At 46.5% G+C, this 27,977-nt stretch overlaps 1 protein-coding gene across 1 annotated transcript; it reads right to left on the reverse strand.

Annotated features, from left to right (window-relative positions):
* BORA (BORA aurora kinase A activator) lies at positions 1 to 27,847 on the reverse strand. Its single transcript, XM_040425364.1, has 13 exons — positions 27,773 to 27,847; positions 27,169 to 27,355; positions 19,209 to 19,315; positions 18,044 to 18,089; positions 17,856 to 17,937; positions 17,228 to 17,293; positions 16,790 to 16,846; positions 14,660 to 14,889; positions 12,719 to 12,872; positions 10,299 to 10,876; positions 3,224 to 3,355; positions 1,836 to 1,995; positions 1 to 1,742 (listed from the first exon to the last, which is right to left on the reverse strand). Exons 2-13 carry the CDS (start codon positions 27,313 to 27,315, stop codon positions 1,708 to 1,710), a joined length of 1,794 nt encoding a protein of 597 aa, XP_040281298.1. The 5' UTR covers positions 27,316 to 27,355; positions 27,773 to 27,847; the 3' UTR covers positions 1 to 1,707.
* Positions 27,848 to 27,977: the final 130 nt, after the last annotated feature.

The raw sequence follows: 27,977 nt of genomic DNA on the forward strand, positions 1-27,977 counted from the left end.
TTTGCAGGGCCTCATTCTCGATATAGGTGCAGGTCCCAGCCGTCGGACCCACACCTAAAAGGCAATGGGGGCATATCCTGGCGATATGCCCCTATTGTCCATGATGAGACACTGGAGATTGGGATATAGGAGGAGCGTAGACAGCGTATTAGAATTTCAGGTTCCTACAAAGTTTACAAACCCATTACATCACTGATAATTTACACATAACAGTACAGCAGCATTAAATCTCCCCAATTCCCACATTTTTGGCAGTATTACATAATGTAACATTCTTTCAAGTATCTTTATTAGTCTCACAGCTGGAACCAACAAACTGCCTGTAAACACAACATACAAAGCGTTACTATACTTGACAATATACAAAGTTAGTTGACCAGAAGGTTGTCCTAATGGTATGTGACATGTAGAGCCCTGTTTTGGACATTGAAATATTGCACATTTTTATTATACCAAGATATGGTGGATTGAAAACTGGATCCCTAGATGCCACAAAATTGCACTGCTTATGAAGTGGATCCTCACACAGCCACATGTACCCATTAAATCACAGCTTCAAAGATTTCACAGCAGGTTTGCACAGAACAGGTTGAAAAGCATTAACCCATGAAACGGTAATAGGTCTGTTAGATGCTCCCTTCCTCCTCCTTGTAGTGAGGCAACCAAGCAAATCCCTGCCACTCCACTGAATGTCTATGGGGCAGATAAACGTCTGTCTTAGCAGTCAGTCCCATAGACTTTGCATGCGCTCTGCCACTTCATGCAGTGCTTATGGGGCTGACTGCCGAGTGCAGCTCTCAGACGTTTCCATCTGCCCCATGGACATTCAATGGAGCGGCAGGGCACTGTGGTTAGGCACTGAGAAAACAGGGAGCTCAGGACCTCCATTCTAGTGATTAGCGGGGGTTCCAGTCGTCACACATCATCTATCCTGTGGATCTTTTTTTTTGTTCTGATGTGAAGTTACAAAAGGAATTTGTGCTTGCCTATTAAACAGGCTGTAAATCAGCTTCAATTTCTAGGAATTTCAATAGTCTATAGTGGATCAGCACCAGTGGTCAGTCAGAACTATAGACCAGCACATAGCAATCACCAATGACTTATTTGTATAACACACAAGTCATCTTTAAAAGGATTCATTGGTCAATAAATGGTCATTTGGTGGAGGTCACTATTTCCATTAAACGCTGTGGTCATTCAATCTAGACAAGGCTGTCAGTATACTTAGAAAGGAAGGGCAAATTTCCAATAACAGGCACCATTAGGTGTTACCCTGGTGAATGTTTGTAATGCATTTTAATGAACTGTGCAGCTAACTGCATGAAATAATTATGGGCACCTATTGTTTACAGGCGGGTACACAATCATTCTGAAATGTGCCAACTTTGCACTTCGTGACCATCTATTGCCTCCTATGCACAGAATAAAGTCTAGTGGTTTATAAAGGCTGTAGATGCTAACACTAGAATCAAGCATGTATAATATGACGGTAAGCATATATCCATACAGGGACTTTTCAGGAAATTCACCACCTCTAACCAATCAATGCAGGAGAATACTAAACGGAGGCATTGCTTTAATAAATAAGGCTTAGTCAGTGGCTATAAACCAGCTTTTCACATTTGGAAGTTCAGTATTCAGAGTCTAGGAACACTAACGATTTTCTTGTAAGGACCACGGGCATCGCTAATAATGTGGTATGGGTTTTCAGTCCATGGTCTGCTGTGGACTCTGGAGACGTACTACAGAGAAAGAAAGGAGCAAGAAAACTTAGCAGGCTTGCACGTAAGCATTACGCTATGGCTCCAGGTCACAGGGTAGCGGCATTTACGTACCATTCTTACTTAATCTGTTGTATAGTCTGTCACTGCTGAGTTTCCAAGTTCCAGAGTGAAGTGCAGGATGAGTTTTGTGTATTTTATGAAGCGGACGCTCACATTCTGGAGACTCTGCTTCTAGATGCCGATGGCCTTTAATATCAGACGTCAAAAAGTCCTGAATCGGAGACAAATAAAAAAAATCACAACATAATAGTAACTCTTCAATTTAGAAACTGAAATATGTAGTATTGAACGGCAAATGGATATTTGAGGTAGGCAGCAAAACGTCATCACCCGCGATGCTAGGGAGGTTTGTTCCAGACACAGCCTGCCATTGGCTGCATTTCCGACTCTCTCCTCCCCCCTCCCCCCCTTCGTCAGATGTTTTGATGCAGCGGCGGCCGTGAAGGAATCAGGAGTGACATGGGTGCCGGGGACCAGAGTAAGTATAATCTATATGGGGGCATGTTTTGTAGTTTGGATAACCCCTTTAAGATTAAAAAGGGATTAAGCCAAGAAATGTGTGGGTTACATAAATTTATGTACATTTAAATTTTAACTGTAGGTATCTCAGCTTAAGGGTGCATTCACACAACCGTACTTTTGTTCTGCGTCTGATCCACAATCACACATAAAAATCAATAAGTCTACGGAGCCGCAAAAAATGCAAACAGCACATGGAGGTCATCCATGTGCTATCCGCATCCGTGCAGCACAGCAGCAAATTCTAGAACAGGTCTATCTTGCGGACAAGTGCAGGATGCACACAAACCACATCTGTATTTTGCGTATCCACTATTTGCAGACTGCAAAACAGATATGGTTATGTAAATGCACCATAAAGGGGTTGTCAGACATAAAAAAAAACTCTGGTTCTACCTCTCTGCCTTGTTAGTGTTCCATTCTAGCGTTCAAAGCAAGAACTTAAATTATCAGTGTCCCAGTTCCGGTCCCGCCAAACTGGAAGTGATGACGTTCCATATACACGCGCACATGACCACTGCTGGCCAGTTCAATGGCCTCAACAATGAGGTGTCCCTGAAGGACATGTGACCACTAAGGCTCTGGAACCGGGACACTGATAAGGCAAATGTTTTTTTGCTGCTTTTAAACACCTTCTGGCCACCCGGTAAATTATTTTTTATGTCACACAACCCCTTTAAGCGGATATACTTGGATATACTACAGATTTTACTGGCGTGGACTCTAAAATCACATAGGAGCAACCCTATCTAGACGCACACACAGTATGGGATCTGTTAGCATATTGCTACCAATATTTATGGCACAAAGTCTAGGAACAATCAACTATAGCAAATGTGAACCATTATATTAGAAGCAACTACAAATGAAATGCTGTATATGGGGGAGGGGGTGCAGAAATGACACATGCACATACATACCTTTGCTTTCATATGCTGAGACCCATTCTGCTTATCACAGATCTGGATATCATTTTCCTTGTAAACCCCATCTGTGCCAATTGTGTCCATCATACTGGACCCACATGTTTGTGTTGTGTAGCCACTGTCCACCTAGGAAAATTAAGAACACAGGTTGGGGTCTACAAGCACTACACGGAACTGTCCAATACAACCAGTATCATCTAGTACGAAAAAGTTAACGATGATTAAAAATTGCATCTAAATTCTTGAGTTATGATAACCTATTCTTCAGAAGTTCATGATATCCCCATCTGAGAAGGCTGGGAGGCAATAAGGCCCGTTTCACACGAGCATTTTAAGTTTGTCAATCATGTTCCTTGTGATTGCCGCATTTCCCAGATCAAACACTGCTCCTGTGACCCAAACTCACAGCATCGGGTGTTGAGTTCCGTCCTAGGGGCTCAATACCGGAAAAAAACAAATGCATTCTGAATGGAGAGCATTTCGTTCAGTATGCATCAGTTCAGTCCTGCTGCGGTTTTCTCTCCGGTCAAAAATCCTGAGCACTTTCCATTGAAATGTATTAATGCCGGATCCGGCCCCAAGTGTTCCAGCAAAATGGATCCGGTTTTCCGGTCTGTGCATTTTCCGGATGACACCGGAGAGACTGATCCGGTATTTCAATGCATTTGTCAGACGCATCCGTTTGCGTCAGGATTGCCGGATCCGGCAGGCAGTTCCGACGACAGAACTGCCTGCCGGAATCCTCTGCCGCAAGTGTGAAAGTACCCCAAGATGCGCTAACTTGCTGCTTGACGGTGGGTCTACTGTAGTGTAGGGTTATCACGATACCAAAATATTGATTAGATTTTGATACCACGCAAAGGAAAAATAAAAAATCACCAAAAAAGCTGCGTGCATTCCACATTTTATGGAACAGTCGGCCCATAATAGAACAGTCCAATCCTATTTTTTGGGTGAAGGAAGGTCCGCATAGGAGATATTTTTTAAAAGGAACCTGTCACCGGGATTTTGTGTATAGAGCTGAGGACATGTGCTGCTAGATCGCCGCTAGTACATCCACAATATCCCCATGTATGCAACAAAAAAGATAAAGTGAAGTCTCAAAGGAAGCAGCTGTTGCTAGGGGATTCAATCATAAGAAGTGTAGAGCTTAAAGAAAATGGTTTTGTGAGATGTCTCCCTGGGGCTACTGCTAGAAGAGATAGAAGACGTATTATTAATATTGTTAAGCAAGCAAAGCAGGAAGGGGACGTGGATGTTCTTGTCCATCTAGGGACAAATGACCTGGCTTGCAATGAAGTGTCAGAGGTGAAAAAATCTTTTATCACACTTGGTAATGACGTACAGGATTTTGCATCCACCATTTCATTTTCTGAAGTTCTGCCTGTGCATAATGTTCGGAATGATAGGCAGAGGCGCATAAAGGAGTTCAACATATGGCTTGGTAAATGGTGTCAAGAGCAAGGATTTGGCTTTGTTTCTCATGATAGCTCTACTTGGGATAGAAAGGAACTGTACAAAAAAGATGGTTTGCATCTTTCTCTCAAAGGAATAAATGTACTTAGTGAACAACTCCAAGAATTTGCGGAAGAGTATTAAAACTAGGAAGGGGGGGCAAAAGAGTGAAGATAAAAGAGTCCAATTGCCCCCCGAAACAATGCCAGAACAGGTCAGAAGCACAGAGGTTAAGAAATGATAAGCTCAGAGTCCTGTCTACAAATGCTCGCAGTTTAGGTAAAAAAAAATCAATGAACTTGGGTCAATAATGGCATCTGAGAATGTAGATTTAGTGGCTGTTACGGAGACATGGTTTAATGAAAGAAATGACTGGGACATAACCATACCAGGGTAGTCTTTATACATAAGAGACAGAGAAGGCAAGAAAGGAGGAGGAGTGGCCCTGTATGTGAAAGATAGCATTAAATCTAACCTAATACAAGTTGGTGAGGCCAACATAGAGTCAGTTTGGGTTACGTTTCAGTTTGCTAACCATGCAGTAACTCGTGTAGGTGTGATATATAGACCACCTGGTCAAGTTAAAGAACTAGATGATCTACTAGTTGAAGAAACAGCTAAAATGACAATGAAAGGAGAAGTTATCATTATGGGAGATTTCAATCTTCCAGATATAAACTGGAAAACCAAAATAGCAAGTTCTACCAGGAGTACAGATATTCTAAATTCCCTACTGGGGTTATCTCTACAACAAGTGGTTGAGGAGCCAACCCGGAGGGAGGCAATTTTGGATTTGGTATATGATGTCATTGTAGGCAAAACCTTGGGATCTAGTGATCACCAGTCAGTGTGGTTTAATATAAGAACTGTGAAAGAGTCCCACCACACAAAAACAAAAGTTTTAGATTTTAGAAAAACAGACTTTTCAAAAATGAAATTAGTAATAAATGAGTCCTTATCAGACTGGAACGGATTACATGGAGTCCAGGAGAAATGGGACTACTTAAAAGGTGCATTATTGAAGGCAACAGAAAATTGCATTAGACTTGTCAGTAAAAGCAAAAAAAGGAAGAGACCACTGTGGTACTCAGCAGAAGTGGCCCAAATCATTAAAAATAAAAAGCTAGCATTTTGTAATTATAAAAAAACCCAGAGCAATGAAGATAAGGAAATCTACAAGATTAGGCAGAGAGAGGCCAAGCAAGTTATAAGAACTTCTAAAGCGCAGGCAGAAGAAAAACTAGCTCAGTCTATGAAAAAAGGGGATAAGACATTCTTCAGATATATAAATGAAAAAAGGAAATTAAAACAAGGAATAACTAAATTAAAAACAAAAGGACGGAAGGTATGTAGAAGAGAATAAAGGGCTAGCCGACTGCCTTAATGAATACTTCTGTTCAGTTTTTACAAAAGAAAAAAGGAGAAGGACCTCCACTAGAAAGGATGACTAATAAATCATTTGATGCATGTATCTTTACAGAGGAAGATGTTCTAAGTTTGCTGTCTAAGGTGAAGACAAATAAGTCACAGGGGCCTGATGAGATACACCCAAAATTATTAAAAAGAGCTTAATGGTGAGCTGGCAAAACCGCTAACAGATTTATTTAACCAATCATTAGTAACGGGAGTCGTCCCGGAAGATTGGAAATTGGCAAATGTCGTGCCCATTCACAAGAAAGGTAGTAGGGAGGAATCAAGCAACTATAGACCAGTGAGTCTGACATCAATAGTAGGCAAATTAATGGAAACCCTATTAAAGGATAGGATTGTGGAACATCTAAAATCCCATGGATTGCAAGATGAAAAACAACATGGGTTTACTTCAGGGAGATCATGTCAAACAAATTTTATAGATTTTTTTGACTGGGTGACTAAAATAATAGACGGTGGAGGTGCAGTAGACATCGCATATCTAGATTTTAGTAAGGCTTTTGACACTGTCCCACATAGAAGACTTATCAATAAACTGCAGTCATTGAGCATGGACTCCCATATCGTTGAGTGGATTAGGCAGTGGCTGAGTGACAGACAACAGAGGGTTGTAGTCAATGGAGAACATTCAAAACAAGGTCATGTTACCAGTGGGGTTCCACAGGGATCTGTACTGGGACCAATTTTGTTTAATATCTTCATAAGTGATATTGCAAAAGGCCTCGATGGGAAGGTTTGTCTTTTTGCTGATGACACAAAGATATGTAACAGGGTTGATGTTCCTGGAGGGAAACGCCAAATGGAAAAGGATTTAGGAAAACTAGAAGAATGGTCAGAACTCTGGCAACTGAAATTTAATGTGGATAAGTGCAAGATAATGCACCTGGGGCGTAAAAACCCAAGGGCAGAATATAGAATATTTGACACAGTCCTGACCTCAGTATCTGAGGAAAGGGATTTAGGAGTAATTATTTCAGAAGACTTAAAGGTGGGAAGACAATGTAATAGGGCAGCACGAAATGCCAGCAGAATGCTTGGATGTATAGGGAGAGGTATTAGCAGTAGAAAGAGTGAAGTGCTTATGCCGCTGTACAGAACACTGGTGAGACCTCACTTGGAGTATTGTGCGCAGTACTGGAGGCCATATCTCCAGAAGGATATAGATACTCTAGAGAGAGTTCAGAGAAGAGCTACTAAACTAGTACATGGATTGCAGGATAAAACTTACCAGGAAAGGTTAAAGGACCTTAACATGTATAGCTTGGAAGAAAGAAGAGACAGAGGGGATATGATAGAAACTTTTAAATACATAAAGGGAATCAACTCGGTAAAGCTACTTTCACACTAGCGTTCGGAGCGGATCCGTCTGATGTTTCATCAGACGGATCCGCTCCGATAATGCAGACGTTCGCATCCGTTCAGAACGGATGCGTCTGCATTAAAACTTAGAAAATTTTCTAAGTGTGAAAGTTGTCTGAGCGGATCCGTTCAGACTTTACATTGAAAGTCAATGGGGAACGGATCCGCTTGAAGATTGAGCCATATTGTGTCATCTTCAAGCGGATCCGTCCCCATTGACTTCCATTGTAAGTGTGGACGGATCCGCTCGCCTCCGCACGGCCAGGCGGACACCCGAACGCTGCAAGCAGCGTTCAGGTGTCCGCTCACTGAGCGGAGCAGAGGCTGAACGCTGGCAGGCGGATGCATTCTCAGTGGATCCGCATCCATTGAGAATGCATTGGGGCCAGACGGATGCGTTCGGGGCCGCTCGTGAGCCCCTTCAAACGGTGCGCACGAGCGGACACCCGAACGCTAGTGTGAAAGAAACCTAAAGGAGGAGAGCATATTTAAAAGAAAAAAAAACTACCATAAGAGGACACAGTTTTAAATTAGAGGGGCAAAGGTTTAAAAGTAATATAAGGAAGTATTACTTTACTGAGAGAGTAGTGGATGCATGGAATAGCCTTCCTGCAGAAGTGGTAGCTGCAAATACAGTGAAGGGGTTTAAGCATGCATGGGATAGGCATAAGGCCATCCTTCATATAAGATAGGGCCAGGGGCTATCCATAGTATTCAGATATATTGGGCAGACTAGATGGGCCAAATGGTTCTTATCTGCCGACACATTCTATGTTTCTATAATAGAACAGTCCAATCCTATTTTTTGGGTGAAGGAAGGTCCGCATAGGAGATATTTTTTAAAGGGAACCTGTCACCGGGATTTTGTGTATAGAGCTGAGGACATGTGCTGCTAGATCGCCGCTAGTACATCCACAATATCCCCATAGCTCTGTGTGCTTTTATTGTGTAAAGAAACGATTTGATACATATGCAAATTAACCTGAGAGGAGTCCTGTACATGACATGAGTCAGGGACAGGACTCATCTTAGGTTCATTTGCATATGTATAAAATCGTTTTTTTTACACAATAAAAGCACACAGAGCTATGGGGACTGGGTATTGCGGATGTGCTAGCAGCCATCTAGCAACACATGTCCTCAGCTCTATACACAAAATCCCGGTGACAGGTTCCCTTTAAATATTTTAATAGTTCTGACTTTTTTTGGGAAGTGGCGATACCCAATATGTTTAATTTTTTAATTGTTTATATATTTTATATGTAAAATTGGCAAAGAGGGCGATTTAAACTTATTTTTTTTACTTTTTATTTAAAGGGGTTGTCCGGGTTCAGAGCTGAACCCGGACATACCTTTTTTTTTTTCTTTCACCCAGACAAGCCCCCCTGAGGCTAGCATCGGAGCATCTCATGCTCCGATGCGCTCCCGTGCCCTGCGCTAAATCGCACAGGCACAGGCTTTTTTGTTTTCAACAACACACAGCCGGGCGAAAACTTCCGCCCGGCAGTGTGTTCGGTGACGTCACCGGCTCTGAGGGGCGGGCTTTACCTCTGCCCTAGCCCTTTTACTAGCTAGGGCAGAGCTAAATCCCGCCCATCAGTGCCGGTTACGTCACCGGGGTTCCTGTCAGCCCCATGGAGAGCCCCGGTACGTCACCGGATCTCCAAAAAATGCCTTTGCCCTGTGCAATTTAGCGCAGGGCAAAGGAGAGCATCGGAGCATGAACTGCTCCGATGCTCATGTCAGGGGGGCTGCCGGGGTGAAAATGGAGGGATGTCCGGGTTCAGCTCTGACAACCCCTTTAATAACTATTAGCCCCTTTAGAGGCTGGAACCCTTGTCTTATTCGCCCTAATAGAGCTCTAGTAGTGTGAATAGGACTTTACACGGTCCCTGCTGTCCTGTGCTTTGTGCACACAGAAGCAGGGAGCTTAACACGGCAGCTATGGCTTTAGTAGCGTCCTGGCTGCCATGGTAACCGATCGGAGCCCAGCGATTTCACTGCTGGGTCTCCGATCGGAAGCTGCCACTGCCACCAATGAATATAACAATGGGGAGGGGGGCTGTTGGCCCGCCTAGTATCAGAAAATAGCAAATCCCGGTATCAGATTGATTGGGTATCGAAAGTTCGATACCCGGTGCAACTCTACTGGAGTGTACGCACATAATGACAAGAGTAGAGTAGACCTGCAGTCAGACTGGAACTCACAGACAGTCTGGGAAATACGGGCATCACACGGAGCATATTTCCTAGACTGAACATGCTTGTGTGAATGTGGCCTAACACCCACTCTTCAATGATATGCAGAATGGAGGATGACGTTTTTCTTCAGCCTTTGCTGAAAGCCTTCAGAACTTTCCAGATTGGACACATGCATGACAACACTTCCTGACCTCACCATTATTGTTGGGAAAGTATGTGCATCCAAATCAGCACTCGTATCAATATCCACATTCTAACCTGTTTCAACAGTGGCAGCTACAGTAAAGGCACGTTTAACATAAACTTTGCAGCGGATTTCCAGAGGATTGCACTCTGTGTGTAGTAAAGAGTGAAATTTGCTGTGAACATTTAAGGAAATATAACCTTACATCTTGCAGATTTTAAATCCGCATGTCAATTTCTGCAGATTTTTTATGGCAGCATGTGGATCAGATTTCCTAAATATCATCCATTTTGCTGCTACAGCAATACACTGGAATTTCAGCACCAAAAGTTCAGACAGAAAATCCCAAATTTAATTCCGAACCGGACATGACCAGTAAACCTTACAAACCCCAGGGTAATGTCAGAGTACAGACGCGAAGTGATGGGAGATTTTTACCTGAATGCTGCTGCTGTCACAGGGAATCACACTGCTCTCCGCTAAAGGTGACATGCACATGTGAGAGGTCTCAACGCTAAACGTATTACCAGTCATGAAACTGCTCATTGGAGTGTTATAATTCCCTGCTGCATCTTTCACCCAAATCTGGTCGTCTTCACTCTCTACAGGATCCACCATTTCCACAGTATCATTGTCCTTCAGTCCATCTGTAGCTGGCGTCATCACCTGCTGTATGCATGGCTTAGGAGATATGCCATCCACGGCGTCCATTAAGTGAGCATCATGGGAGAAAGCCTCCATGTTATGCAGCTGTAATACAATATTGCCTTCAGGTAAGGACAGACGTGCCGGTGGAGAGTTTTCTTTCTCCTCCTCCTCCAAACGGTCAACGGTAAAAGGGATCTGAAAAAGGGAAGTCCGATACTGTGGGCTCGCTCTGCAGGACTTGGCCTTTATCTGAAATAGGCTTTTGATGGGGGAGCAGCCTTCAATTAAGGGACTTGCAGTGCAAGAGTTCACCATAGACTTTGAAGCTGGAAGACTTTCTGGTGAAGGGAAAGACAGCTTCTTCTGTTCTGTAAATACAGATTTACACATCACATTTATTAACAGGTCTATTCGTGAAAGAATAGCATCCACAAACTAAAGAAAACAGCAGGAGGCGGCAGCACCATCTCTGAAAGTCTGTTCGGATACATGAACCCAAGAAGAACTCGTGAAGTCAGAAGCTGGACAGCAAACACTTAGACCCTGCAGCTCCACTCACAAAGTAGGGAAACAATTCTGCGCAGAACAAGATGGAGCAAGTGGTGCAGCGGACACAGGACTTGCGTCTGAGGATGCCAGCTTACACGGGATAACGTGTGTTACTCTAGCGGAAACATTACTACACGCAAACGTATTAGGATTTTGGGTTGGAAATGTTGAACAGGTACACTTGGCTTCACTAACTTCTCACAAAATGTTTGATATTTCAGAGACATCAAAAATTAGGTTTGGTGGGGGTGTTAGTGCAGAGACCCCCACTGATCCCTAGAACTAGGGGAGAAGGTCGTGCATATGGCGCTCTAACTCCTCGCTGCAGAGGATGGAATCGAGATAGGCCCATAGACTTCGAAGAAATGCGTATCGTACAGGGAGCAGACCGTGCTTCTCTCCCCTGGTTCTAAGGATTGGTGGGGGTCTCAGCGCTAAGACCCCTACCGATGTAAACTTTTGATATGTCTTTGTGATATATCAAAAGTTTTGTGAAAACATGTAATGAAAAAAATAAATTGTTTCTTGAGGAGTGCTAATCAGTACTAAATTCTTCTGTCTGAGGGTATGCCGTCTGCAAAAGTGCGGATCCATTTTTTTGCGGATTAGATGCTGTCCCATTCACTTCTATAGGGGCCATTTTCTTCCATTGCACGGCTCAGAAAAAAAAATGAAACATGTCCTATACTTGTCAGTGAAAATCAGGACATGGCCCTATTGAAGTCTATGGATCAGCAAAATAACGAATGCAAATAGTTTTTTTTGCGGACATGCTGAACTGTCCGCAAAAAAAAAGGATCCGCATTTTTGTGGACAGCATACGGCCGTCTAAATGAGCCCTAAGTCAGAGATGATGAAACACTACCTTACAATTGTCTAGCGCAAAGCTCAAATGTACATTGCATCTCGGCCTTATGTTTAGCCTACACACTGGGAAAAAAAAAAACATAAAAAAAAAAAAACACTCGGCATATACAAGTATCACTAGGACTTAATTTACATGTTGGAAGCCAAAACAATGGTCAATTTGGCGTTAAAAAAAAAATAGAAATAAATAAATCTTTGTTTACAATAGGACCTCATAAGCAACACAAGTCTGAAGGCTTAGGCTAGGTTCACACCTGAGTGTTTTACAGCGCGTTCCTACGCGCTGTAAAGCGCTCAACAGGCAAAAACCAATGTTTCCCTATGGGCATGGTTCTCACCTGAGCGTTTTACAGCACGTACGAACGCGCTGTAAAACGCCCTACGCCCCAAGAAGTACAGGAGCTTCTTTAGGGCGTATTGTCGCGCGTTCCCGCCCATAGATTCATTGGATGCCTCTGTGTTCAATCACACAAACAAAAATACGCCCCAAAATACGCCTCAAAAACGCCAGATAAAAATGCCTGCAAAAAGCGCCTATCGAATATGCTCAGGTGTGAACCCAGCCTTAGAGTGGCATTTCAGGGACTTCTGTTGGTGGTGAACATCGGGAAATCCGTCAGATGTACACAATCATCACCGAGCCTTACTATAAAGTGCTAAAGTAACAATCACAAAAGTTATGTCTATGAAAATTAGATGGAGAAAACATCAACTGAAAATCCCATTAACATCTATTTCTAGCAAATGCTCCTGAATTTGCAAAACTCATTAGTATATGCAAGCCACTACCTTACCGGCCATTGGAGTTTTTCCCAGTACAGAGGAGATGGGGGAGAATGCTGGTGACATATCTCTCATAGGTGACTTTTCGAAGAATGTAGGACTTTCTATACTGCCCAGGCTATATGCTCTTCGTCCACCCTGGATTGGGCTTGAAGAGAACTGACCCTGTTGTTAAGCAGAAATAGGAAGTAGAAGTGATTACATTGAACAAATACATAGGGTTATAAAGAAGTCTTCACTGAGGTTCTCTATGTGAACTATGCTAAGGCTACTTTCATATCCGCGGTCTTCAGATCCAGCAGGGGGTCTCAAAGGTACCACAGGAAAACGCTTCCATTCTAATAATACAACCGGCTGCATCCGTTCAGAATGGATACAGTTGTATTATATCGAAAATGAAGAAACCGGATCCGGCATGTTCAGTTTCCCATGCCGCACACAGAAATGCTGCTTGCAGAGATTTTGCGTCCGGCGTGGGAACACAACAAACCGGAATGGAATGCATGCTGGTGCACTCCGTTCCAGTTCGTTCAGTTTTGTCCCAGCTGAGAATGAATGGGGACAAAACTGAAGCGTTGTGCTGCGGTTTTGAAAGCCTATGCTGGATCTCAAAACCGGACAGCACAACGCAGATGTGAAAGTAGTCCAACACAGCCTATGCCCAACACTTCATGAATGGAGTTAGTAAGGCCCCTTCACTGCTATGAGAACTAAACTTCAAGGCTCAGCCAGTCGCAACTATTAACACAAAACAACTCAATTTATAGGGGTTTTGTCCATTTCAGACTACGAAGGAATATTGCTAGGATAAGTCATCAATGTCAGGTGTGAATCCCACCTCTGAGACCTCCTCTTGTTTCCATAATGGTCCCCCCAAAGTGAAGAAAAGTGCACTATGCATGCATGACCATCTCTCCATTCGCTGCTATGGGACTGCCGGACAAGCTAGCTCGGCTATTTTTGGAACTCCCTAAGTGATCAAAGGAGGATGGCCACGCCTGACCTCTCCTTCACTTTGAGGGGCCCATTCTGGAGACAGGAGCAGGTCCCAGAGGTGGGACCCACACCTGACATTTAAGGCATATTACTAGGGCATGCTGTAAAAGTCTGAGATGGGTATACCCCTTTAAGGGGGTTGGCTAGCTTCTTATATTGATTAAGATTACCTCTCCTCAAGATAGGTCATCAATATCAGATGAGCGGGCTGCCGACTCTAGGCACCCCCACCGATCAGAATGCAGTGAATGGGGACAGAGATGCTGCAAATACTTCTGCTCAGGGCTGCGATATCGACAGCGCGCGGGTAAACAGGAGAAGGCAGCCCCGTACGAATGGATTCTCTTCAAACAGCTGATCGACGGGGTGACGAAAGTTGGGCACCAGCAGATCTGATATTGATTGATCTATACTGAGCATGGTTCATAATTATAGCAAACTTGGCAATTCGTTTAAGGCTACCTGCATACGGGTGCGGGCTTACAAACTAATTTTCCTAGTGGAATTTCATGCTTTTGTCTGTGTTTTCGCACCAAACTCTGTATATGTTAGTTGTGCATTTTGATGCAAATAATAATTTTAAAAAAAATTAAAAACTTTTTTTTTTTTTTTGGAATTCTGCATGGAAAAAATACACGAAGTATACATTAAATTTGGCAAATCTCATTCTCTTTGCTGGTGCTGTATTATGCTGCAGTTTTTCCACATGAGCAGGAGGCCAAAATGGGACAGGTTCGAAGCTCCCCTACTACACAGAGGGCATTACAAACCGCTCTCCCAGACAATCCCTTCTCATATGTGCAGCAACCAGGTATTAAGCATAACCTAGAGACATGCCACCACAAGCCAGGAATTTCTGTCTAAATAGTATAGTTAGGGGCCTGCTAACATTTACCCTTTCATAAAGATGTGGTATAAATGCATCATTCTAAAATTGCTATAAAACACATAATTACCGAGCTGGGTGTCTGCATAGGACTTCGACAACGGACAGGGGAAAGATCAAGCGAGCAAAGAACACCCAGAGAGGCCGGTGGGGCTTCATAGGATCCTAGTGGAGGAGAACTTGGAGAGGAACACCCTGATCCATTGCACTGTCCATCCAAGAATAATTTTCTACGAAGAGATGAGGAGCTCAAGCTTTCCTGCGACTGATCTGCATTTTCTTCTGGCCGAAAATATTCACCTTTAAACAAAATTAAATGCAGTTTATAGACCCCTCACATTCATGCATCCAAAAAGGAATCAGAAAAATGACAATGGATCAGTATTAATTCCATGATAAAGTAGTACATTGTGCAGTAGCTGCCAATCTGGAGGTTAAGAATTCTCCGTCTTATCTTAGGCCTCATGCACACGGCCGTGTTCTGTGGCCGAGAGTGGTTCGTGGTAACCCGGCTGGGATTCCTGCTGACAGCAGGAGCGCACAGCGTCATTGGTTGCTATGACGCAGCGCGCTTCATGTCGCCGCTACTGTACAGTAATACACTCGTATAGATCATACGAGTGTATTACTGTACAGTAGCGGCGGCATGAAGCGCGCAGCGTCATAGCAACCAATGACGCCGTGCGCTCCTGCTGCCAGCAGGAATCCCAGCCGGGTTACCACAGACCGCTCTCGGCCACATGAACGAGGCCTTAATCTGGCTCTATTAACCTTCGGTCTCCTTTCGCATAGCCATGAGCACTCCAGGAAATACAGTCTGTGATATGGCCTCATTTCTAAGTCCAACCGCTGCTCATCCAACCTGAGCTCATAGCATCGTAGTGATGTAAGATGCTGTGAGTTTCAGCCTAACCAAGGGACTACTGTCCTGTACTCACTGCATCATTTGAGTATGGGACATAATACAGAAAAATACCTAAATCTGTCTTAATATCATCAGATGATGCCACCGTAGCTCAGAATTATTTTTTATGTTCATTATGCTATATGGTACCACATGGCACCTTTGTAAAATAGTGCTATATAATTAGTCACTGTCTTAAACAGCACAGTCTTGCTACCAACACATTGCTCAGCTGTTCTACTTACTGGACACTGGATTATCTGCTGTTGAGCATATGAAACACATGGGAAGTGTTATGTCCCATACTAAAGGGAGGGGACACAACCACATTTCATTGTACAGGACGTCACACAAGTAGAAGATAAATGCCATGGGCATGATAACATGATTGGCTTATGCCTGTATTACATTGCACGATATAGCAAGCGATTGTCGGAAGGGAGGGAGGCATTCCTTCCCGGCAATCGCCTGCTCATTAGCGGAGGAGACCACTGCTATTACATGCAGCGATCTCCTCTACAGTATAGGGAGAAGTGACCCCTAATGTATTCACTCATCCCCAGGCTGTCAAGTTGTTTGCCGGCAGCAGATCGTGATTACACAGCACGATCTGCCGCTGGCAAACCATGATTTTTAAGCCTGCGGCGGCAGTATTGGGCAGCCAGATCATGGCTAACGAGCGCTTCTGCAAACGTTCGTTAATAATAGACTGGTCAATTGCCAGACACTTTAATACAGCCTTTAGGCTGTGTCCACATCTGCAGTTGGAACAGAATACTGGAATTCCAACCACAGATGTGGAAGTAGCTTTACAGAGGATTCTCAGACCCCATTTTAAGGGGTTGTCTCACATCAACAAATGGCATTCACCACGTAGAGAAAGTTAATACAAGGCACTTACTAATGTATTGTGATTGTCCATATTGCCTCCTTTGTTATTAATTTGTTTTTCCATAGCATTATATACTGCCCGTTCCCAGCTGTTATAGCCATTGCTGCAGTGCAGATACAAGGTGGCCAGGATGGGAGCTGCTGGACAAGCGTGCCTATGTGAGCTCCCAGACAGGAGAGTGCTTTTTCCTATAGGATGCAAGCACGGCCACCACAGTTGGATTACAGGGTGGTTGTAACCCCTAGATACGAGCAGTGTATAATGTGATGGAAAAATAAATCCAGCCACCAAATGAAACAATATGGACAATCACAATACATTAGTAACTTTCTCTACATGATAAATGCCATTTGCTGAAGTGAGACAACCCCTTTAAGCACACAGATCATTTACAATTTACTTACCTAGAACCTTTTCAATACTGAAGTCAATTGGTAAAGATAATAGTGTTTGGCAGGCAACTACAGTTAAAGAAGAAAAAGAAAAAAAAAGCAGAATGAGATGCAGGAAAAATGTTTAAATGTACTATGGGGGAAGACCTATGTCAGTCTTGAGCCCCAGGGCACTGGAGTAAATGCAGTTAATCTATTAAGATACATGCCTTTTAATGAATTAGGCACATCTCGACTATTCATGCACCAGATAGCTAGGAACTAGCGTAAATTTCATCTAGAATTTACAGAAGTTTCTGGACTAATATATAGTAAATTTGCTGGGCCACGCAGGAGCTTTGGTAGTCAGCTATGCTTATACAGTTATCTGAAAAGCTTTTATACAGTCCTGCCCATTTTGCATACTCCTAGATAAAAGAAGAGATGGTCTGCTTTGATACATGTCATTACCTGTGTTCTTTCCAGGGACTACAGCTTGCTCTCTTGCAAGAGGCGATTCATTCATAAGATCAGCACCTGCAAAACATATCAGATTTCATGACAAAAAAATAAAAATCATTAAGAGGAGTCTGTCCTTGGAGAATTCAGTTAAACCAGGCACAGGGATTCACTCTGGAGAAAAGCTATTTGAATCTATATGGGCAGAACTTTCCCAAAGCTCAGAGACCCCAAAGACGTGCTCCACTTCCTACTCCTGCCCCAACACAGCAGCAAATAGCTGTGAAGCCGCTCACCAATAACTGCTTGGGACGGGCAAAGGGGCATGTTTGGCCCTGTTGAGACAAGAGAAGGAAGCAGGGTGCAGCGGGGACCCTGGCAACGTTGAACTGGCAGCATGTGCAGCCCTTGGGACAACTTTTTCCTTGCACCGGAATGCCCCTTAAGTGCACCAAGGGCGGGCCCACCAAGAGACCCATAGATAGATGCTCCAGAATTGTTATTACAAGGGCAATGCAAGTGGCTACTAAAACAGACATGTCAGGAGAGGGGCAATTCCCATTTTTGCCAATCATAGCTCTACTGGCCTAATTTTGTGGTACGTGCAACAACGATCAACCAGGGACCTGTGATCACTTACATTTTGTGGAATGAAACTGAGCATCTTGCTTCCCTTCGTGTTGGGTCCAGGGTGATGGAACAATTGTCCTTTTTGTGAAAAACTGAGGCCATAGAAGAAAATAATTACTAAAAGCAATGTCAGCCATATAACAAATTCCTGACGTCAGGAGTCACTGATCCATCAAAATGCACATTTCAGTTAGTTACCTCTTCAATGGCCTTTTGTCTTCTCTCTTCTATTTCTTTATCTAGCCTAATGAGGGGAAAAAAAACAAAGTCTGAAGGGTACATGCCTATTGAAACCATTACAGGCTTGTCAAGTTCTGCGGGTTTACCACACGGCACGCAGGATAAAAGAAGCATCATACACCTAGATTTCAGGGGTTTTATAGGACGTGATCATAAAATGACCATATGGCTTCTGATTCATAAACCTTGTCTACCAACTGCGACAGTCTGGGATTCCTGCTACTCTCCTAGAAGTAGCCAGATCTCGCCGAGAGCTGTAGGGATCCGCACATGGATGACTGGCAGCTCACTGTACTGAAGCAAAGAACGCTGTGAGAAAACTGATGAGCTGTGAGGCAAGCGTGTTGTTGGACATGTTAAGGGAAGCATTATAGCCACAACTATGTGACCGTGATAATTTATGGCACTCTAAAGGCCTCACGCACACGACCGTGTACCGCCCCGAAACCAGCAGGTCCACAAAATAAGGGCACGGGTTTTCTACTCGTGTCTCTGCACCGCAAAGAAGTAGCGCAAGAACTACTTTTGTGCGGACCATTGGATGCTTCCGTAAATGGCAGGCACACAGTCAGTGCATTGAGGACCGCAATTTAGGGTCCAGAGCACAGACATGGCTGGCACACGGTCAAAAACTGACACACAATATTGTCTTGAGGTTATGACCAGACGAGGTGTACGAGATACAGTCAGTGCAGTGGTGGCATCTAATCTATTGTACACACACTTATTCTGGATATTATGCTACTAAAATCCAAAATGCCACCTAACTCCCATTTGGTGCACTGGTTTGAAGGGTGCGGCAAACACAATTGAATGCCTTCGGGGCGCAACATGCTTGGTTGGCAAGAGAGGCACTTTCTTTTAAATGTGCCAGTAATTTGAATGGAGACTCCAACAGCAATTTAGAAAGAACATTTAATGGATGCGCTTCCTAAAAAGGGGTCAAGAGTCCAATAAAGCATGCCCTTCATGGGCCTGATCATTGGAACATTGCCATACTATAAATGAAGCTATCCCCAAGTTCTAGGAAATGCTTTGGAATAGCAAACTGATCTGTCAGTGAGCAGCTCTGATGGCATTTTACAGTTTGCATCTACAAACCAGATGATGAAACGCAACTTACTTGGCATGGCTTAAATACAAAGCTTGGCGATGAACGTCCTCTGGGTCAATATCAACTGGGTTTATTGCAGCAAGCTGATCGATGGACCATTTAAACTGTCGTGGAGTCTGGAAAATAAAAACAGACATTTTACCCCAATGAGGTCAACCCCTTCCCTATGATTTACTAGGGCATATGGATGTCAGAGGCAAGGAATGAGTGGGGACCTGTTGTATTACTCAGGTGGTCATTCATCCAAATGTAAGGCTAGCCACAACCTCCCCTGGTGATACCAGCATATCGCTGTGAGTTTCAGGAAATTATTGTACAGAATGATGATGCCAGTGTAAGAAGAGCCTATCCCAAATGAAAAATGCCAGGCGTTTAACGTTCTTTCCTCTCCTCCAGTTCAATGAGTGGGAACAGAGTTACAGTAAAGGCACAGGCGCTATACAGGGTACACAGCCATTGCCTCCAGTTCTGTACTCTTCTGGAGGTGCCTGCTTCTGCTAGCGGTTGAATGGTGGTGTATCAACATGGAAGTCCTGGAAAAACGAGATTTTTGTGAACTCACCTGTAAAATCTCTTTCTCGCTTTATTCATTGAGGGACACAGGACCGTGGGTATAGCTTGCTGCTGCCACTAGGAGGCGACACTAGGCTGAAAGCTGTTATGCTCTCTCCAGGCTGGAGGGGGTATAGCCTGCAGGGGAGGAGCTATCAGTTTGTGCTTCAGCAGTAGGAGAAACAGTACCGAAACAAAAACACAACCAGTAAGGACCACTGCCCAACAAAAAAAACAAACCGGACACCAGCCCCAAACGGCAACTCGGACCCACTGGCCTCATAATAAAAGAAAAAATGGGTGGGTGCTGTGTCCCCCAATGAATAAAGCGAGAAAGAGATTTTACAGGTGAGTTCACAAAAATCTCGTTTTCTCGCTCATATCATTGGGGAACACAGGACCGTGGGACGTCCTAAAGCAGTCCCCGGGGCGGGAAACAACCACTGGCCCAGAACAAAACCAACTCCCTCCGGTAAGACACTACACTGCGGCCTGCAAAACTCTGCGGCCAAGAGCAGCATCCGCCGAGGCGAAAGAATGCACTCGGTAAAATTTCGTGAAGGTGTGTAAAGAGGACCAAGTCGCTGCCTTACACAATTGAGACGCCGAAGCGTGGTGAAGGTGAGCCCAAGAAGCCCCGACCGCCCTGGTAGAGTGAGCCGTGATACCGGGAGGAGGAACCTTGCCCTTAGAGCGGTAGGCCTCTGCAATGGCCGATCTAATCCACCAAGCAATCGTCACCTTCGAGGCTGCCAAACCTTTACGAGGACCTTCCGAGATTACGAACAGGGAGTCCGTACGTCTAAAAGGGGCCACCACTGCCAGGTAGATCCGCAAGGCCCGTACCACATCCAGACGGTGGAGAGCCACCTCCCTAGGATGAGAAGGCTCAGGGCAAAAAGAGGGCAGAACAATGTCCTCATTAACATGAAACGCTGACACCACCTTCGGCAGGAAGGACGGCACTGTCCGGAGTACTACCTTGTCTTGATGAAACACTAAGAAGGGCTCTTTGGACGAGAGAGCCGCCAGTTCCGACACCCGCCGGATGGAGGTAATTGCAACCAGAAACGCAACCTTCCATGAAAGCATGCGAAGGGAGACTGATCGCAGAGGTTCAAATGGCTCAGACTGGAGTGCTACCAGCACCAGATTCAGGTCCCAGGAATGCAACGGTGGCCGATAAGGGACTGCGGTGTGAGCCACTCCCTGTATGAAAGTCTTGACCGGACCCAACACCGCCAGTGTACGCTGGAAAAAAATGGAAAGAGCAGAAACCTGACCTTTCAGCGAACTCAAAGCTAGTCCCAGCTCTAAACCCGCCTGAAGGAAAGCCAGCACCGTAGGGAGGGAAAACTGCCTGGGAGGAAGATCCCTGTCCTCACAGAATTTGAGGAAAGATTTCCACGTCCGATAATAGATCTTGGCGGAGGAGGGCTTCCTAGCCCTAATCATCGTGCGAACAACTGCATCGGAGAAACCTCTTTGCTTTAACAGGAAGGTTTCAATAGCCACGCCGTTAAACGTAGCGTATTTAAACCCTGGTGGAAGACTGGGCCCTGTGAAAGCAGGTCGGGCCTGAGTGGAAGGGGCCACGGCACGTCTCCCAAAAGAAGAATGAGCTCTGAGTACCAAGCTCGACGAGGCCAGTCTGGGGCGATCAGAAGCGTCTGAATGCCCTCCATCCTGATTCTGCGTAGGATCCGAGGTAGGAGCGGTAACGGAGGGAACACGTACAGAAACGTAAAGTTGTCCCACGGAGCCACGAGGGCGTCCACGTCGTACGCCATCGGATCTCTTGCGCGAGACAGAAAGCACGGGAGTTTGTGATTTAGCCTGGACGCCATCAGATCCACTTCTGGGCGTCCCCACCGGAGACAAAGGTCCTCGAACACCTCCGGATGGAGAGACCACTCCCCCGAGTCCACCGTCGTTCGGCTGAGGAAGTCCGCTGTCCAATTGTCCACACCCGGGATGAATATAGCCGAGATCACCGGAACATGGGCTTCCGCCCACTGCAGAATCCTTGCGGCCTCGTTCATCACCGTCCCGCTGCGAGTCCCCCCTTGGTGGTTGATATAGGCAACCGCTGTAGCGTTGTCCGACTGTATCCTGACCGGACGGCCCTGCAAGTAGGGGGTCCAATGGCAGAGGGAGAGGTAGATGGCCCGGAGCTCCAGTATATTGATAGGTAGTTTGGACTCCGACGGAGACCAAACGCCTTGGGCTGTCCGGGTACCGAAGACCCCTCCCCAGCCGCTGAGGCTGGCGTCGGTCGTGACCACCGTCCATGACACTGGAAGGAAGGACTTCCCCGAGGACATGTGGTCCGGTACCATCCACCAGCCCAGAGCCGCGCGCACTGGGTGGGACAGAGAGATCCTGAGGTCCAGAGAATCCCGGGACTTGTCCCAGGAGGACAAAATGAGCCTCTGAAAATCCCTGGTGTGGAACTGGGCGAATGGAATCGCCTCGAAGGAGGCCATTATCAGGCCCAGTACTCGCATGCAGCTGCGAATCGACACCCTGCGGCGCTGAATGAGCAGACGCACCGTCCTCTGAATGTCCGATCTCTTGTCCAGTGGTAGACGCACCACGGCAGCCTCGGAGTCCAGTGTCATGCCCAAGAATCTGATCTGAGTGGTGGGAGACAGGCATGACTTCCTCAGGTTGATAATCCACCCGAAGCGAGTGAGGGTGCTCATCGTAATCTGAAGACTCTTCGCATTGAGCCGCTGTAGGTGCCTTGATTAAGATGTCGTCCAGATACGGGAGAAGAGTAATGCCTCTGGACCGCAGAATCCCCAGAAGAGGGGCAAGAACTTTTGTAAATACTCGCGGAGCCATCGCCAGACCGAACGGCAGAGCGACGAACTGGTAATGAGCTGCCTGGATGGCAAATCGAAGGAACCGTTGGTGGGCTGTGGCGATGGGGATGTGGAGATATGCATCCTGGATGTCTAAGGACACCATGTGCTCCCCTTTCACCAGTGAAGCAACCACGGAACGAAGGGACTCCATCCTGAACCTTTGAACTCGCAGATAACGGTTCAACAGTTTTAGGTCCAGCACTGGCCTCACATCGCCCTCCTTTTTGGGGACCACAAACAGGTTGGAATAAAAACCTGTAAACCGCTCCTCCAAGGGAACAGGGGAAATCACCCCCCGTGAGAGAAGTGACTGGACTGCTTGCAAAAGAGCCGCGGCCCGGATGGGATCCCTGGAGGGCTGGGAGAGGAAGAAGCGGTTGGGGGGAAGAGACCTGAACTCTATTTTGTAGCCCGAGGAGACAACCTCGAGCGCCCATGCGTCCGGAATATGGGCGTGCCAAATCTCCTGAAACAGGAGAAGACGCCCCCCCACCTGTGAGGGTGGGGACAAACCTTCATGCTGAAGGCTGCTTACCTGGGGCTGTGCGAGGCTGCTGAGGCCGCGGACGCCAGGCCTGCTGGGGCTTAAAGGACGGTTCTTTCCGCCGATCCTGATTGAGCGGCCCCGCCGCTGAGGTGGGTGCTGAACGGGTGCCCGAAAAGCAGCGAAAGGACTGAAAGCGAGAAGATGAAGTTCTGGACTGAAAAGGCCGCTTTGCCCTGGGTTGGGGCAGATGGGTGCTTTTTCCACCCGTAGCCTCCGAAATAATCTCATCTAATTTGGACCCAAATAGCCGAGACCCCGAGAACGGAAGCCTCAACAGGGAGCGCTTAGATGAGGAATCAGCTTTCCAGGCCTTGAGCCACAACTCCCGGCGGATGGAAGTGGCGAGAGCTGAGGAACGGGCGATCATAGTCCCAGCATCCAGAGCCGCTTCACAGAGATATTTCCCTGCCTGAGAAATTTGGAGCGCTGACGATTGAAGTTCAGCGGGAGGGAGGTCGGACGCTATGTCCTGGTTCAAATGGAGGGACCACTCCGAAACTGCTTTGGCTACCCAGGCAGAGGCGAAAATCGGCCGCAATGCCGAACCGCTCGCCGTAAAGATCGACTTAGAGAGTGACTCTATGCGGCGGTCCACTGGATCCTGGAGGGACGAGCCATCCGCCACCGGGATGGTAGTGAATTTTGCCAAGCGAGCAACCGGTGGGTCCACCTTCGGTGGGGAGGACCATTTGTCCACGGACTCGCGTGGAAAAGGGTAGAGTAGGTCTAGGCGTTTCAGAATAATGAAACGCAAACCTGGCTGGTCCCAAGCCTTCGTGACAACGATAGAAAAATCGTCGTGTAATGGAAACGATTTGGGGTTCTGCTTTGTACGCAGAAATGACACCCCTTGTTGGCTAGTGGAGGGAAGGTCCTCCTGAACCTGGAAGGTGTCCCTTATTGCCGATATCAGGCTATCCACCATGGATGCAATCTGAGAAGAGTGCTCCGGATCCATATCTGCATCCGAATCCCCAAGCTCTCCTTCTGACAGTGCGTCGCCTAAAAGGGAGGACGCCTGTGAATGGGATCCAGGAGCAGGGGGGGATGCTGAGGCGTCAGAGGAGGAATGGGTGCCTGCTCTGGGGCGCTTACTAGGAAGTCTACCTCTGGTTTGTGCGCTATGCGACTGTGCGGGTTGCGCCGGTGGTGATTTCTCTACCAAACGACCCAGCAATGAAAGGGTGGAATGGGAGATTTTTGAGAGGTCTTCCACTGCCCGTGACAGGGACCTTGCCCAGTCTGGTTCCCCCTGGACAGGCCGCTCCAGGGCTTCTGTGGGCTGTTGTGCCCTAGGGGGATGGCTCTGTGCAGGTTTCTGACATGCAGAGCACAGTGATAGTGACTGACCACGAGGGAATTTCTCCGAACATAAGGAGCAGGCATAGTAAGTGGTCCTACAGGGTGCCTGGTGGGGGTCAGTGGCCGGGTCAGACATGGTCAAATCTCCTGCTGGATGGGGGTATTGATTGCCTACCAGTATGGAGGTCCCAGGTCCTGTATCCTACCCACGCAGTGCAGAGGAAGAATCAGGAAGCTGAATCAGGGCGGGAGAATAAACCACGCCCCCTTCCAGCCCGGACCGGCAAGCCACGCCCCCTTCCAGTCCGGACCCGACAAGCCACGCCCCCTTCCAGTCCTGGACCGGCAAGCCACGCCCCCTTCCAGCCCGGGCCCGACAAGCCACGCCCCCTTCCAGCCCTGGACCGGCAAGCCACGCCCCCTTCCAGCCCGGGAACGGCAGCCTATGCTGAAGTGAGGTCAGAACGCCTATGATCCCCATGTCCGGCCCTGACCACAGCGGTACTGGAACCGCTGCGGCTAAAAGGTAATGTGTGCTATGCCGCCGCCTCTAATAAATAGACCTGATATGCCGCAGAGCGGCCGTGCGGCGAGAGCAGTGAGGCCAGAGATCGGGCTGACGGACGGACCGGGGTGGAAGATGGAGGAGTTCTCCTGCAGCTAGGGGGATGAAGCAGATTACTTACCTGTCTTCATCTGTGTTCTTCACCCTATGATGCAACACCAGCAGGGCCACCCTATGACCGCTGGCACCATGCGACAGGGGTCCGGGCAGAGAAGGGCTGAAGAGAGGGTGGCCCTCTTGCTGGGGGGAAGCAGGGGAGCGAGGCTGCCCTGGTCCACTTTGCCTTCTTGGGGGAGGCAAGGCGGTGACTTAGATACACCGGCCAGCCTCCTGGGGATACAGGGACGCAGGCGACCCTGTGCCCCCTTCCAGTAGTCTGTGAATTAAAGATAAAAAAAATAAAATCAGAAGAAAAATTAAAAACGCCACCCTGCAAAGCAGGGAGGTCTGCCTCCTACGACACTAAGCTAAAAACTGATATGCTCTCTCCAGGCTGGAGGGGGTATAGCCTGCAGGGGAGGAGCTAACAGCTTTCAGCCTAGTGTCGCCTCCTAGTGGCAGCAGCAAGCTATACCCACGGTCCTGTGTCCCCCAATGATATGAGCGAGAAAATCCTTTATGTTCACATGGAGGAATCTGGACGCTGTCAAAACCCGCCACGTATTTCATCTCTTTCCACTTTGAACGCGGAGGACCGCAGTTTAGCCCCAATGAATAAGCTAAAACGAGAGCAGACGTCTGTCCAGATGCCGCGCCAAGAAGGGACATATCCCTTCTCAGTGTGATCGCGGCTTTAAACTGCTGGCCAAGAGGACGACAGCACTGCCTCCCGTTGTAAACAATGGGAGGGAGATACCAAGCAGCCGCCGACAGAATCCACGTAAAAAATCCGAAAGGCCAAATTTACAGTGTGAACGGCTCCTGAATGTTTTTTGTTTTTTTTTTACAAATTTTGTGGAGCGAAGCATGGATAGAGGAAAAAATACTTACCTGTTCCCCCCCCCCCCTATGCTCGGTTCTGGCTTCTTCAGTCCGCTTCACTTACGAGCTTTCGGAAAAGGACAGTGGTCATGTGAGCTGTGGCAACCAATGTCCACAATGGTGAAGTGTCCCCCAAGAGGCACGCCACTGGGTCATCTGCTGCTTGTGGTACAAGTCACTACTGTGGCCAGTGATTCCCTACAGCCCCACAAGTGACCCCCATCTGTGAATACAGCGGTGGACTGAAAGAGTCAGAAGCAAGCGGGGAGGGGGCAAGCATGCTTCCCTTCACAGGAAGAAAGCACATTTAAGCGGTTGGCTAAACACTCAGCTAAGGGTACTTTCACACTAGCGTTTTTTTGAGTTCCGTCACAGGAGCTCAATACCGGTAAAAAACTGATCAGTTTTATCCTAATGCATTCTAAATGGAGAGCATTCCATTCAGGATGCATCAGCTCAGTCCCTCTTACGTTTTTTGGCCGGAGAAAATACTGCGGCATGCTGCAGTTTTCTCTCCGGAGGCTTTCCGGTCTGCACATGCGCAGACCTTTAAAAATGCAAAAATTATATATTAGGACTGCACTCCGAGATAGTGATGAAATAGAAGATTTTAAATGACCCATAATATAGCAAACTTGCGACATTTCGGCTCACAAGAGCCTTTCTCAAGCGGCTTGAGGAAGGCTCTTGTGAGCGAAACGTCGCAAGTTTGCCATATTATGGGTGATTAAAATCTTCTATTTCATCACTATCTCGGAGTGCAGTCATTATATATATATATATATATATATATATATATATATATATATATATATATATATAGTGCTGCGGAATTTCTTTTTGTTATATATATATATATATATTCCGTTTTTCCGGATGACACCGGAAAGACGGATCCGGTATATCAATGAATTTGTCAGACGGATCCGCATCCGGATCTGTCTGACAAATGCCATCCGTTTACACCCGGATTGCCGGATCCGGCAGGCAGTTCTGGCGACGGAACTACCTGCTGGAAACCTCTGCCGCAAGTGTGAAAGTAGCCTAACAAGACACCCCCATACGACAGCCGGCTGCTCCTGGTGAAATCCATCATATATGTATGATGGCAGGGCTTCCAGGCAGCTTATATCTACAGTACATAGGGCTTACTGCGGAAGACTTTGTTGGCTTGAAGACTGTTGGGCTGGAAACAAATGGTTCATGTAAACTGCAATAGTCATTCGGACTCTCAAAAGGATTGAGGATCTGGACACGGCCTGGAGTCTCTGGGGTCAACTGGGCGTGGACATCACCCATTTCAGAGGAGAGGAGCGATATAATGAGCAGTAACGTAAACCTACAAAGGAAAACGGAGAGGAGAGATATAACGAGCAGTAATGTAAACCTACAATGGAGACCGATATAACGAGCAGTAATGTAAACCTACAATGGAGACCGATATAACGAGCAGTAATGTAAACCTACAATAGAAAGACATTGAGGAACTATATAACAAGCAGTAAGGTAAACCTACAAAAGAAACTGCGAGCTCATCCCTCATCACATGACTGGTAAGCAATACTCTTCCCACAACGGACGCCCCATTCCATTAGGTGTAAAAGCAGCTGGTCCCCACCTGGGGCTGCACCCCTCTGTATCATATATGTGTCATGTAACATCCTGCACACTTTATATTACACTCTGTGGGAAACCATACATAACAAAGTATTGCGGGACTACAAGTCGCAGCACAGCAGGTTTCCCTGTAACACACCGTCCAGGACGAGCTTCCAGCAGCGCTTCCTCGTCCCTCCCGCTTCAGACCCCGCCACCGCTCCACACAAGCTCCTGTGCACACTCTCTACTGCCGTTCCTTCCTTCCAACCAATCAAAATCACCAACTCGAAGTATCGTCCAATCACAGTACACGGAAGGGGAGGGGTCTTTAGTGTAATAGCGTTGACCAGTGAGCGGAGTTC

The sequence above is a fragment of the Bufo bufo genome, chromosome 3 (assembly GCF_905171765.1).
Source record: "Bufo bufo chromosome 3, aBufBuf1.1, whole genome shotgun sequence".
Lineage (NCBI taxonomy): Eukaryota > Metazoa > Chordata > Amphibia > Anura > Bufonidae > Bufo > Bufo bufo.

Excerpts from the sequence above, each read along its gene's own strand:
- BORA (XM_040425364.1), bottom strand. The coding sequence starts at position 27,315 with ATGGGTGATGTCCACGCCCAGTTGACCCCAGAGACTCCAGGCCGTGTC. Across the intron at positions 18,090-19,208 it reads TTGTATTTAAGCCATGCCAA|GCTAGATAAAGAAATAGAAG; the intron begins GTAAGTTGCGTT and ends TCCCCTCATTAG. Across the intron at positions 16,847-17,227 it reads AGTCCCTGGAAAGAACACAG|TTGCCTGCCAAACACTATTA; the intron begins GTAATGACATGT and ends CTTTAACTGTAG.